The 14,470-nt window shown below is 37.6% G+C and overlaps 1 protein-coding gene across 1 annotated transcript; it reads right to left on the bottom strand.

The window, feature by feature from the left end:
- Positions 1-1,004: 1,004 nt before the first annotated feature.
- Positions 1,005-12,294, bottom strand: si:ch211-150g13.3 (transmembrane protein 178B). The gene is made up of 4 exons (XM_024296071.2): positions 11,516-12,294; positions 9,020-9,133; positions 4,275-4,412; positions 1,005-4,074 (listed from the first exon to the last, which is right to left on the bottom strand). Exons 1-4 carry the CDS (start codon positions 11,910-11,912, stop codon positions 3,827-3,829), a joined length of 897 nt encoding a protein of 298 aa, XP_024151839.1. The 5' UTR covers positions 11,913-12,294; the 3' UTR covers positions 1,005-3,826.
- Between the last annotated feature and the right edge of the window lie 2,176 nt (positions 12,295-14,470).

Here is a 14,470-nt window from a genome sequence, read left to right as displayed (position 1 = left end):
ATTTTCTGAAATAAACTGAATATTTTTCTTAACCTGTATGTTTGGATACCTTTCTTTATAAACTCCAGCCCTCAAAGTCCCACTCCAATCAAGTTTTGAGCTATTTTAAAACTGTTCCTATTGGTCTTTTAATTCAATTGAGCTGTTTCTAGCTCCACCCCCTTCCCTTTGTGTTGTAATTTAAATAACTTCAAAGTGTATTTCTTCGTTTTCCCCTGATTTAAAATGATTTGAATGAAGAAATATTAAGACATGATTTTAAGCTTAATTTTGTGTATATCATCAGAAAAATGCTTTTGAAAACATCAAAAACACAATTTTCATTGGAGTAGGTCTTTAAAATCATTCCTAAATTGTTTTTTTCTGTGTTTTTCAAGGGTGCAACATGTGTTGAAGAATATATACATTCTTCTGTTCGCTAATTGTCTGTTCATTCCAAGCTGAAATGAAGAAATTTCTGTGCATCCTCTGTAATAACAGGGCTGCAGCTAAAAGGGGAAATTGCTAAATTTCAGAAATGTATGAAAATGTATGAAAAACCATCCTGACTGGCAATTTACAACATTTAATTGAAATGCAACACAAGCTGCCTTCTCATTTCCAATTTTCTGATGGAAGCGAGAATCACCAAAGGCCTCTAGGAAGCAATAACATCACATCAGACTGATGCAAATGCGAAGCATCAAGTCGTCCCTCTAGATGGCACCATGTCCTAAGTGACAACAGAAAAAAGCTCGGCTTTCCCCTGCAGCGTGCTGCCGCTTTGATCACCGCTTTCATCTACTGGATATTCACTCTGCACATTTACTGGATATCTGCTTTCAGTTTTAACTCCTGGATGACCTCACACACACATGCACTTGTATCAAACATTCTGCTGCCTCATCAGAAAAGTGGTACCCTGCTGAATTTTTCAAGACAAAAGTGCTTTTTTTTATAGTTTTCATAGTCACGAGTATGCAAGTCAATACTGGGGAAGAAAGCATGGAGATGACGAGTCAAAGCATCGTAGTAATTACATATTTTTATTTCAATAAAATAAATTAATGAAAAATTGACACGATTTTTTTTCCTCTTTAATATCTTTTTAAAGAAACTAGTTTGAATGAGATCATGCAAGACTGTAATGTCTTTATTATCCTCACACAACACCTGACGTGGATGCACTCAGTACAAATGACTTGGAGAAACAAAAGGCGTGCTCTTGAAACAGATGCCACTGTCAACCGTGACATTTTTGTAGGGCATTTCCCTCTGTACAATGTTTCTCATGAAACAGGAAGTCCCCCCAACCTCCCCACTTATGCAGACCCTCCCCCCTCCAACTCTTTTTTAAATGCTGTTTCTGACCTCATTTGTTTGAATCAAACTAGTATTTTCAATCTGCAAATGCAAACTTTATCACTTGAAATACAAAGGGGCAAACGTGTCACTTAAAGGTTTAGTTATGTAATACTTTTGGACCTCTCCTAATGGAGCTTCAGTACTTAAAATATCAAGTATTTCAAATAATACACACGTACAAAGTAAAAGTAAAAAAAAGTCTCAACATTGTGTGTCTTCACAACACACTTGCATCAAGTACACACAATACATTTTACTGCTTTGAATAACACTTACGTGTAGAAGTTTTGTTCATGTTTTCCTACAATATTTGTCTGATTCTTTTCAAAATAAGAGCCTAGGAATATGGACTTTTAAGAAGATTTCTTTGTGAAAACACACCACCATTTGCTTGTTGTACTGTCCGTCATTTGCACTTGTGTCTCCCTGCAAGCATACAATGTATAACTGTTTCACACCCTGACGTCATGAGATGGAGCAAAGTGCAAAGATTCAACAAGACATTGAAGATTTCATGCCTCAAATGATTTCCTTAATGGTGATGGTGAGAGGACCAAACATCACACAGTGTTGTTAACACACAACAATACCTTATTTCTTTTGTTTTTTTGTTCTTTTTTTCTCAGAGAGTTAATTGACATAGTTGATAAAATATCTCCTGATTTATCTCAGGCAATCAAGACATATAAACACATCATTAACTCGTGGTGAATCCTCATATCAAAATAAAGTACTTCCGACTACGAGACAATAAAATTCAAAACATTTCTGTTGGTATTATCGCCTAAAACTGTCGTCAGGACAATCGAAGATTTCCCTATGGAACATTTTGAAGACCCACACGCTACACTCCACTTTCAAGTGTTTTTTTGTTCTTTTTTTTAATATATTTTTAAATACAATATTTAGAATATGCCCCCCAAGAGTTGCTATCTTATTCAATAGAAAATGTCTCATCTTTTGTGCTGAACTTGATTGGTGTCAGTGACCTTTCATTACGGAACTGTCTAGTATGGAAATATTTAACTTCAGGGATCTAGACTGGTGTTTTTAAGTGTGTGGATTTTAAGAAAATACTAATAATTAAGCTGTTTTTAGAGAGAGTTGCAGGAGTCAAATAGTTGTGCTTTTTTTTTGAGACCTGATTTAGAAAAAAAAATTAAACCAAAGACGAAATAAAAAGAAAAAAATAGCAAAATTTGCTGCTTTTTTTACATTTTTTACAATCGTGTCATTTCAACAAAAATATGTTAATTAAATGTAAAAAAAAAAAAAAAAGAAAAATTAAGATGGAAATGAGTCACTGGAAAATTTGGGATTTCAAAATAAAATAACTTTTGAAGAACTCTTGAACAATTTGAATAACAAATATGGTTTTGACTGATTAAACATATATTTTCAAAGAAGCCTTAGTTCCATGATAAATATTTTTATGTGACTTTGTTGAATTGTAATTCTTTGATAAAATGTTGTACTTCTTAGCATTGTTATCTCTAACTCTGTATCGCATCATAACCTGCCTACTCGCTGTCATGAGGAGGATCCAGATTCTGTTTACTTATAGTACGCAGATCCTCCACAAACTCAAGTGTTTGGTTCAGCAGAAATCTGAAGACTGACTGAGCATTTAAAGCACAGCGACATCGTCACGGAACATGTCATGCTTTTTTCAAGTTGTTCACCCAAAAAAATCTGTTTGCTTCACTTAAAACTCAAGTATCTTCATATCTTGATCTGTCAACTGACATTATTTAAGGAAAAAGAAAAAAAAAACTCTCTTATTAATAAAAAACCTACTTTACACAATGAGTTTAATCTACACAGATGCATTTGTACAAATAGAATTTGTTTTCAAGGCAGATTTACTCTTTTTATCTCGAGATCCATTAGAGACTGTACACGTCAAACTAATGTTTTATGTCAGTTATTGTGCTTCACTAAAGTCAAGCAGTAAAGAGTCACTGTCAGCACTTTTTGTTTAAACATTAACACGCCACTGAATGAAATAGAACTGCTGACAGGACACTTGGACCTGATGTTTGTTTGTTGGATTTTCTCAGGATTTCCCTCATGGTCTCTCTGGAGCTCGTGTGCATAAGCAGGTGTCTCTGCTCGAGTGTGTTGGAGTGAGTGTGGCTTCATTTTTTGTTTTTTGTTTTTAAAAAAAGCACCATTTTGAGACAAATTCGCTTCTGAGAAGACAGTCCCTTCAGATGGCAAAGAACTGAAAGAAAAAGTCCTGTTTGTTCCCCGCTCAGATGCTGCTGTGTTGTCACTTCTGCAGGTCCGTCCGCGCTTTTTCCAGATCAGATGTGAGGAGCTTGTCATGACTTTTGCTGCTTCCGTCACAACTCAGGCACGCCGAACATTGCGAGGTGTGTGGGGGGGGTGACATGGTAGTTTGACGAAAAAGAGTTTCAGAGTTAAACATCAAAGTTGGAAGGGTGTGGTTTGTGCGTTGGGTGGGTCGGACACGCCTGTGTCACACTGTTCCGTTCTCTTGCCTCGGCTTGTGGGTCGTTGTGCGAGCGGGCGTGCTCAGAGAAGGAGCCAGAGTGCAGAGGAAGCCGGCAAGCAATGTGAGGCCGAGTCCCCCCCAGGCACAAAACATGGACCAGCCATAGCCATGGCTAATGTCCTCGGGGAGGCCGTACATGTGGCGGGGGTAACGGGACAGCTCAAAGTTGATTCCCGCCACACATGTGCACAAAGAGATAATGCAGCACGTTCCTGTTGGAGCAGAAGACACCAATGGTCATTTAGAGGCTCTCCTGATTGGTTGTAGAATCTGGTTATGCGTGTTGTTTTATGACATTTACTATTAATCTCAATTGTCCAACTGCCAACAAACACGGAACATTTAACCAAATGATTTGTTTGTCTGCAGGCTGCTGAGTGGTGGATGTTGGTTTATGTGCTCTGAACCGTACCTCCCATGAGAAAGAGTAGCCCAGCTACATATTGCATGAGGTCATGCTGTTGGCAGCATCCCAGCACTCCGATGATCCAGCCAAAAAGAATGATGGACACAGCCATGCCCACGAAGCCGGCCGTCATTCTTCGTAGATCTGCAATTTCAGACGGAAATGCTGTAATATCATTCAATTGATAAAAGTTTAACCTTCAGTCAACTATTTTAAAAAAGCGTAATCTTTTTTCTGCTAATATTTTTTAGAAAAGCATTTGTGAATATTCCCACTCGTGCACAAGATGTATATTTTTTAGAGCAACTAAAGTACACAGCTGAGTTCTACAATGATGTAACACAAGACTACTCAATTTATTTTTAATCAAGGGCCTGCAACAAACCGGCAACCTGTCCAGGGTGTTCCCAGCCTTGCCTAACAGTCGTTGGGATAGGCTCCAGCAACCATGTGAGCCTGAAAGAGATTGCCGGCTTTAAAAGATGGAAGACGGAAAATATAAGATCGGTGAATTCACTGGATTTTATCTATCTATCTATCTATCTATCTATCTATCTATCTATCTATCTATCTATCTATCTATCTATCTATCTATCTATCTATCTGTCTAATTTGAAAAATAAAAATTGTAATGTTAGAGATACTGTATGTGACAGGAAATAGGCAATTGCATATCAGAATAAAAAAAACGTATTTTTAAAAATCACATTTTCTTTAGATGTGTTATTTTTAATTGAATCTGAACAGCTTGTTACAGTACTGTAAACACTGGAGTGCATGTGTCAACTATTCAAATGTAATTTTAATATTGAATATCTAATATCGAAGGTAACTCTCACTGTAGATTACATTTTTAAAATATTTTGGACATTTTTTTTTTAAAAATGGAAGTTGAGCTGCAGTATAAAACAGCAGTAAAAGGATATGAAAGTTTAATGAATGGTCATAGTTCACACTTGAACCTAGACTGGTAGCAGCAGTGGGATGTGCACGCCTCCAGATACGTTTTATAAAAATACTGGTATAGGGATCACCATCACTCTACTTTAAGTATAAGTTGACAAATGACTCAAATGCTTTTATGTGCAAAATTATGGCCGAAACCTTTCTGACATCGTCATGGCTTAAGCATGTAAAGCTATAGCAACCCACCAAAAGAACTCAGGTCACTTCAATTCAAAAAAAATTTTTAATCCCTGAAAGGAAACAAAAAACTGATGCCAAACAAATGCAATCCACGAAACCGGCTATTTGCCATAAAAGAAAAAAAACATTCAGGAGGCTTAACTGGCTCAGAAAGAGCATTCTTTGAGCAGATTAAACCCAGATCTGCACCACCATAACAGACAGGAAATGTATGATAAAGCGTTGGAGCAGCTAATGAATTATAGATCATCATGGGCAGTTTGCAGTGACACCAAATCACTCACATTAGATAAAAAGTCTCCACAAAAATTGATCAAGTGTGCGTTGATAAATCGTCTGCTTAAATCAGCCAAATAGAGCAAACGTAACTGGCCTCTAGAAATGAGATAGTAAATGAACCAAAACAGAAAATAAGAGAATTTCAAGGCTTTTATGTCCAAGATAAAATAAAAACCCAAACAATTCTCAAGTCTATTAACGTCAGCTTAATGTAGAAAACCATAATGCTGGTGCAGTAAACTCCTGAGGTTCAAGCACAAAATAGTAAAATATTCTGTAACATACATATGCCACGTGTTTGAGATTAGTCTTCCTAAAAAATGTTATAAATTTAACAGTTTATCTTCATTTATGAGAAACTGTAGTCATGTTACAGTAAATGAAACATGTAGTCCTCAGTAACTCCTTAAAGATCCACCCTGATGAAAATTATGAATCAGGAGCAGACAAAAAAAAATAAAAAATACTGCTGGAAAGAGCTTATAGATGTGGCGTGGAAGCTACTACGGCAAGCCACAAGCTCCGTGCTCTGCTCCATTCTGATGAATCCACTCGTACACGACTAGATCCATACACGTCTTCATTTTTCTCATCTGATTCAAAAGCTCCAATATTGGCTTGGTTTGTACCACTAAGCTAAAAGGAGAGAGTGTAAACAGATGGATGATGGTAAGTAAGGGTGGGCTTAATCTTTGCCAATAGTCCCGCCCACAAAACCAGAAAAAGTTTCTAATGAACTCCTGGCACTCTAGAAACTATGTCCTAAAAAAACAAACAGGACAATTGATTTGAAAAAACAGCATCAGTATAATTAAAAGACCACTGGGAATGCTTTTACGATAGATCGAAAGATGATCAGTTCTTATGTTCTTATTAATTTCTTACATAAAAAATACAGAAAAAATTAAGAGCTTTTCTTAACAACAACCTTTAGGCTCAACAAAGAGAAACATGGAAAATAAGTACTTTTTACGTTCAATGAATTTTAATTGTGTGGACAAAAATATCTACTTATTTTGAAACAAAAACAGACAGAATGGTTGATGAGAACAGAGCCTAAAGTATAATATCCTAAAAAAAACTATTTCTGAAAAACACAAAAAATGTAATACTAAAATGCTGAAATTCAAATATATTAATCAAAGATGGACTGCTGCAGATTAATTCTGTTCCACCTCTGATGGTGATTTGAGCATCCTGTACCAACATTGTACCAACTGAACAAAGTTTTAACTCCAAAGTCGGTGTTGTTACTGATCTGCCCTCCATGACCATGGAGTACCCATCTTCTGATGAATACTTCATGCAGTATAATGCACCATGTCATAAAGCACTAATTACCTCTAATTACAGGGCTCTTGAACTGCTTTAAGTTCTGGAGGAACTGAATATTCCTATCATGTCAGTGTCATTTTCCAACCCCTTGTTGAGTCTATGCCGTGAAGAAAAAAAAAACAGTTATGAAGGTAAAACCGGGTCAGGGATATTTATTACAAACAAACCTGTAGGAACCCTTTTATGTATGTACATATCCTACTTGAAAAGTGGAGAGAGGTCTGTTCATCATAGAAACACTTCAACGGTGAGAGACAGAATATATAAAAAAGGATATCACATTGTTTGATTTTTAAATAATATATTTGTACAACAGTGCAGGGATTAAGGATGTATTTCTTAAAAATAAGGAACAATTAAGTCCTTACAGACCTGCTTTTTCTTGAATTAATGTCACCTGGTTTAAACTTGTTATCTGTATAAAAGACAGCTGTCCACACCCTCAAACAGACAGACTGCACCATCTCTCCACCATAGACCAAAGAGCTGTCAAAGGACACCGGGAGCAAGATCGTTCACCTAAACAAGACTGGGATGAACTACAATAAGAAAGTGAAAGGAGATCAACTGTTAGAGCAATTCTTAGAAAAATTGAATAAATACAAGATCGCTGACAATCTTCCTCCAACTGGAACTCTATGTAAGATTTCACCTGGTGGAGGATAAATAATCTTGATATGAGGAAACATTCCAGAACTACATGGAGAAACTGGTCAACACCTGAAGTGAGCTGGGACCACATGGTCACTATTAGTAACACACATTGTTGTCAAGGAGTAAAATACTGCAGCAGTCCAGAGCTCCTCCTGCTTAAATCAGCACACGTTCAGGTCTGTCTAAAGCTCACCAAAAACCATCTTGATGGTTATGGGGCATTGGGAGAATATCATCTGGTCACGTGAGACCAGAATGGAAGTCTTTGATATAAACACCACAACACAACAGTTGAAAGTGCATGTCGTTGAGTGAAAGCTCCAAAGCATCACAGCTCTTGAGAAGATCTGCATGGAGGAATGGACCCAAATAGCAGCAACAGCGAGTGAAAACGTTAATGTTTAACCTCTGTCACTGACAATCAAGGTTATATTTCAAAATATTGATTTGAACTGTTATTCTGCACCATCATACTAATTCTTTAAAAACATTGAATGTGATTTACTGAATTAGATTTTTTACATTCTGTCTCTAATAGTTGAAGTGTGTATATTATGGACATGAAAGACCTCTCTCATCTTTTAGATGGTGACTGCCAAATACTTTTTACCCCTCAGTAATTCTCGCTTAATTACATAGATACTTCATATATGTGCTATTATTGATGATAATGACCATTGTCACTTCTCTGCTTTTTGACATCTAAGCCTCTGAGTGCTCTCCTGTAAAAAAAAAAAAGTCTAAATAAATTAGCCAACGCACACCCACTAAAGCTGTTCTTAGACTGAGGATCCACCTGTCAATCAAAAGGCTGCCCCTTTGTTTAAATGCAATGTCTAAATCAAATCAAACATTTTTTTCCAAAGCATTGTCAATGCAATAGTGTTTTAATAAAATCCAATAAAATAAAGATTCTTGAGATAAAAGGACGAGCGTTCTCGTACAGAAATTGAAAGAAACACTCCCCCGCCATCCCATCATCCCCTTCAGCAAAAGCATAAACAGGTTTGGGAACCAGTGAAAAAGCATGTTTATTTCTGTTTTTACATTTCACATTAGAGTGGATGTCATCTGACATATTTATGTAACACTCCACCTAGTGGTTACCTGGTGAACTGACCTGGCTCCATGTAAACAAACCACACACTCACATAAGAGCTAAGTCATCAAAAAAGCCAAAAGAGAGTGGGAATGTGAAACTCACTCATTCATTAAAAAATGTAATTTCCATAAGAAGAGGCCTCTGCCAGACTTCAAACCAGGAGCCCCTTCCTGGGAGAACTGTTTGACTCCGCCTCTAAATTCAGACAAAGAATGATGGGTGAAATCAGACTTACGGAGTGCGTGCCACTCATCCTGTCGTATGGTCTTTGTAATATCAGTGGGTAAATTTCGTGGAAGGATGGACGAGGAGTAGTGATATTTGACAGGAGTGCATCTCTGGATTTTTCCTGATGAAGACAAAATGAGAAAAACAATCATCAAAACCTCCAAGTTTCATAAAAGTCAAAGAAATTACACAGGAGAAAATGAAGGAAGAATTGAACTCACAACCTTTTGCCACTCTTTGGAGACAATAGCACAACGTGTGAACACACACATGGCTTTGGAGCTTCAGATTTATCCTCCACCTTTACTGAATTTTAATTTTCAGAGCCGGCTCTATTAACCTTATCTGAAACACTCCCACACAGTAATTAAGGAGTATTAGGAAACAATGCAAAATATAAATTACCTCTCCTAAGCGCTGACACATACATTTTTAAGTAAATGGATTCACGTTGTTGCAAGCATCTTATTATTTGGGTTTTTATGCAAATGAATCTTATATTAAATAGAACTATATGATTTAACGTGGGAAATGTTATTTGTGAAATGTTTCTAAAGGAATAGGGGTTCATATGTTTACAGAAACTTAAAAACGGTCACAGATTTTGCATCAAAGATTAAAACGCTGATGTTTTGTAAATGTTTAAAGCTCGTTTTGATCATGTTTGGTATAAAAAGTGTAATAGGAATTGTGTTAGTTTTCAGTATATCAAGATTTATGTGAAAAAGAGACCTCTCCATTTGATGATATCATGTGTGCTTTAAAAGTCCATTAAACCTTTACAGCTTTGGAGTTTCGATGCATCCTGTCCTGTTTAGATAGTAGACTTTATCAGGCCTGTCTTGGAAAGTCCAACTCTTTACAAACATGTTTAACATCAGATGAACTCAGACTTGCAAACATCCACCCACAACCAAATAAATTAGCTCCAGGGTATAAAATATGAATGTTTCCAGCTCAAACAATAGTTCTTTTTGTTCCATTTGGTCTCTAATTTAATGTACTTCTTTATACCCCGCAGCAATTATAAATAATAGGTGAAAAAAATGAATGAATAATATTAATTGCTCGTTTACAAGAACTAATATTTAAATTAAAGAAAGCTACTGGACTAAAGCAGGAAAGTGACAAGAAAAAATGTGAAGACAGTCTTTGCTTTGAATAAATCTTTGTTTAAATGCGTAAAACATTTGATTTTTTTTTTTTTTTTTTGTGGAAATAATAGTAACCTGATTCAATTTTACTTTAAATGGGGCTTCATGGGAACTCTTCTGTTGTTGCTCAGATCACAAAATTTAAAGAAACAGACAAATAAGAAGTAATAGGAGAAAACAAATCCTATTTGCACTGTACAGCGATGTCACCATGGATACTTGCACTATTGTGCCTCAAGGTCTTATCGAGATGTTTTGTTGGTTGTAAAAGTAGTGTCTTTTTCAGTTTTTCTGGACTTAAAAGAATACTGCATTACCTCAGGTAGAAGTGTAATGATTCCATTCCATCTATATGATATATAGTCGAGATTGGTTAATCGTGAACAATCTGACCTAAAATCAATCCAGGACATCTTTAGCTAAAACTTTCAACCACTTTGACTCAAAGATAAATACCTGGTAATGAACAGTGCTGGTTAAATTGTACAGATTCCTTCCATGTTTGCAATACAATCAACTGTACATTAAATATGTGTACAAACAAACAAGTAAACAATAAATACATGGAAAATCCATTCACATTTTAGTTTTAAAGTTCAGACATTGTTGTTTTTCCACATAAAAATAACAAAATGGGAGCATTATTGGAACTAAATACCACACTGTATGGTCACACATCTTTGCAAAATTCAGTGTTTCCTCACATCAGATTGTAATGACGGCTTGATCAATGTTGTCTGCTTTAAATTATGGTAAAATAAATTTAATGGTATTTTCCAGGATCAATTTATCTCATTTTGATATCATTTTATAATGATTAGGTTGATTCTATTACCTATTTTTCCTTAGATATATTGATCTGATTGGATTACGGGAATATAAATTGATTTATTGATTAAGTCAATAATTGCTACATCCCTATTTTCAGGTTGTTGAGCATAATATGGCGTGACAGGCGCTGATTTGTATGCATGTAAAGGATTTACTGTGTAGTGGACAACATGTGGGGGGCATGCTGAGTTCAGAACAATAACATCTCAGCCTTCATATTTAGCAGTTTGGTTTGCACTCAGTGTCAGCTCATCCATCACCTGTCATTCTGTTTATGATTGATGGATTAACAAATCAGTCACCCTACAACCAGCATCAGCATTTTGATGAACCCTGAAAAGGATTGTTGTGAATAACAAGCAAAGGCCGCCCTTCTGTTTTGGAGGTTCAGCACCACGGACAGCGAAATCCCTCCAAAACAAAAGCATCCTGAGAGCAGACTGGAAGCATTTGGACGTCAGAGGCCTGTGTTTGTTTTACACAGGTGTGAGCATCACCACGACGCCTCCACTGTTTACCTTTGTAAATAAGGTCGTCGGTCTCCAGGTCGAATCCCTCCCGGTGACACGTCCTCCACAGGCCGGAGATGGTGGAGTTGAACTGCCGGCTGCAGTGAGACTCCATGGCGGAGGCTGCGGCCAGAAAGTGCCGCTTCCCCCTGATGAGGGGAGCAGCATCCGGGCCGGTACCTTTCCACTCCAGGCTCTTTGGAGGCATCTGGAGGGGCAGGTTGTGGCTGGAAATGTAGATGTAGCCCGGGTCGTTTCGCTTGTTGGCATAGTTTTTACACCTCTCCCGGTGCCTGCGCGCGTCCGTCTCGTACCAATAGTCGGTGCAGATCGCCATGGTGAGGAGCCCCAGCGCGCACAGAGCCAGGAAGAGCCCTGCGCTGGTTAATATTTTCATAGCGGCCATCTTCCCATGCAGCTCGACGGAGAGCCCGAACAGTCACAAGAAGCTTCCTCCGTGACTGGGACCGCGTGAAATCAATCACGGCGGCGCGCGGAGTCCCGCGATGGGAGCATGATGCCGCGAAGCCCGCGCCGTCTGGACTCGCTGCGTCGGTCTATTGTTGTGGTGGCCGGTGGATGCTGCGCCGTTCCCACCATCTGCTACCAGAGACGAGGAGAAGGGGATGGATGGCTCCCAGCGCTGAGAGGAGGCAGGGGCAGTGATGTAGTGGCGCTGTCTCTCCTCCAGGTTGTTGTGGTACGGAGAGAAACATACAAATCTGCTGCGTTTGAAGTGGCAGCTGTGGTCATTTTTCATGCGTGAATGAGATCCCTGCCATGGGGTAAACAAGTCGATGAGATGTTCAGGCAGAAATAATAACGGGACAATCATCTCTACAGCAAATTGATCATTTATGTTCTTACACCAAAGCACCAGACTGAAGTTTCCATTCAACTATTGACCCAATTTGTCTCCTTTTTGTCTCTTTCCAAGAACATATCCAATAAAATATTGAAAGAGAACAACTTTTACAAATGAAAAATGTTTTCTAAGGAGTGATCTCTATTAGATTAGCTGAATTTTACAGTCATTTGACCATGCAGTGTGGTAGAATGTTCTCACAATGTGCTGTTTGTATTATTTTGATGTGGAAAAACAACAGTGGTCTGAACTTATGAAAGGATTTGCCATAAATTGTACAAACTTCTGCACGGTTCACTACCAGGGATATATCTCTAAGTCCCAGTGGTTGAATTTTTGACTAAAAATGTCCTGGATGGATTTTAGGTCAGTGAATCAGATCATTCAAAAGGAACCAATATGAACCGTATCACTGAACCTACAATAACTCTTTTGCTTATGCCAGTGCAGACTTTGAGAGTGCTTCAGGGTCTGTTTACATAAAATGTCTCAAAAAATGTGTCTAAAATGTTCCAAAACTTTTGGAGGACCCCAAATAAAGGTTTTGGCACCACATCCGTACTCAAATATCCATCCATCTTCAGAACCCTCAGGAGCTACTGTGTGTCGGGGTCATGGGGCTGCTGGAGCCAAACCAGCTACTGTTGGGTGAAGGTCGCCAGCAGGGGTGCGTACTCAAACTTTTCCCACACAAACACTCATTCATGAGCACAATGGCTTTAGTTAAATGTACTTATATTGACTTGTACATTATATATATACATTAATATATATTTTGCTCAAGAAGGTAATTAATACTTTTCCCAGTATCCATCAAGTCTGTTGTATTTTTTTGAGACACCAAAGACTTTCTAATTTGCTGACAAGTTTCCCAGTTTCACAACTGCCTGGAAATCTGTTCTCTAACTCTCTGCTTTACTGCCATGTTTGCTTAGCTGTGGTTCAAATATGGCTACGGATATAAACGACTGACACAGAAGAGTGTCTGCCGTCTGAAGAATTAAAGTGGGAGTGAAAACTAGATCTGTACAGACACCAACAGAGGTATATGTCAAAGACAGGAGTTTTTTTTTTTTTTTCTAAATGACCAGAAATTAATACTATTTGTAGTATTCATAGGTACGTTTTTCCAAAGACATGACAAACTTCTAATCTAAATTAACATAATCCAGATCAGACTTCTGTTTATTGTGGGTAACATCTGTACTGACCAATACAATAATAATTTTTTCCTCATATTTTTGAGGTTACTCACCCACCGGTAAGAGAAGCAGCATCCAGCTCAAAAGTTTCTGATGTCTCGTCACCTTTTCAAAATGATATATATATAATATATTTACCTAAATAAGTTGGGCAGAACAAAAAAGGCTTTGAAGCCATCTTTTACTATTACATCATTAAATAAATTCTGCCCGCAAAATTAGCAAACACTATAGTCCTCTAGTTATGTGAATTATATCCTTGAGAAAACTTCCCTTAAGGAATATATATTAAACCCTACCATGCATCTTTTATGGAGAACTTTCAATACACACCCACACTGTTTTGGACCTTATTTCCAGCTCAATAGATTGTTACACATCATACCAAACATGGGAATATGAATTCACAAACCATTTTTTGCATAAACTTGCATATTTATTTATACAACTTCTGGATTCAATCGTTTGTTCTTTAAAAAAACATATTTGGGTGTTAGGATCAGCATAAAATCTACTAAACAATAACAACCTCCTGAATGAATCGCATGTCATGCAAAGACAAGACCCATAAAACTCATAGTTAATGTGAAGTTAAGCTTGCAGGAGCCTGACAGCACCAGAGAACATTTTTGAGTCATGAAAAATGTGACGAGTTGACATATGAAAACTTTTTGGCTGAGGAGACTTTCCCATTGTTGACATTTTTTTGAGCAGACTGGGAAAAAAAAATAAAAATTAGAAAAGCTAGGAGTGATAGAGCGTGAAGCTGTGGGACTGTTTTCACTTCACTAGTAAGCGCTCTACTACACTGTTAGGCAAGCGGCTGTTTGTTGTTGCCGTGACCGAAGAAGGCTCCCACAGACAATAAGCTGCTCAAGCGCTGATGACTAAGGAAGG

The sequence above is a fragment of the Oryzias melastigma genome, linkage group LG3 (genome assembly GCF_002922805.2).
Source record: "Oryzias melastigma strain HK-1 linkage group LG3, ASM292280v2, whole genome shotgun sequence".
NCBI lineage: Eukaryota > Metazoa > Chordata > Actinopteri > Beloniformes > Adrianichthyidae > Oryzias > Oryzias melastigma.
Note: the sequence above shows the minus strand (reverse complement) of the source record. Positions and strands in the feature narration are given on the sequence as shown.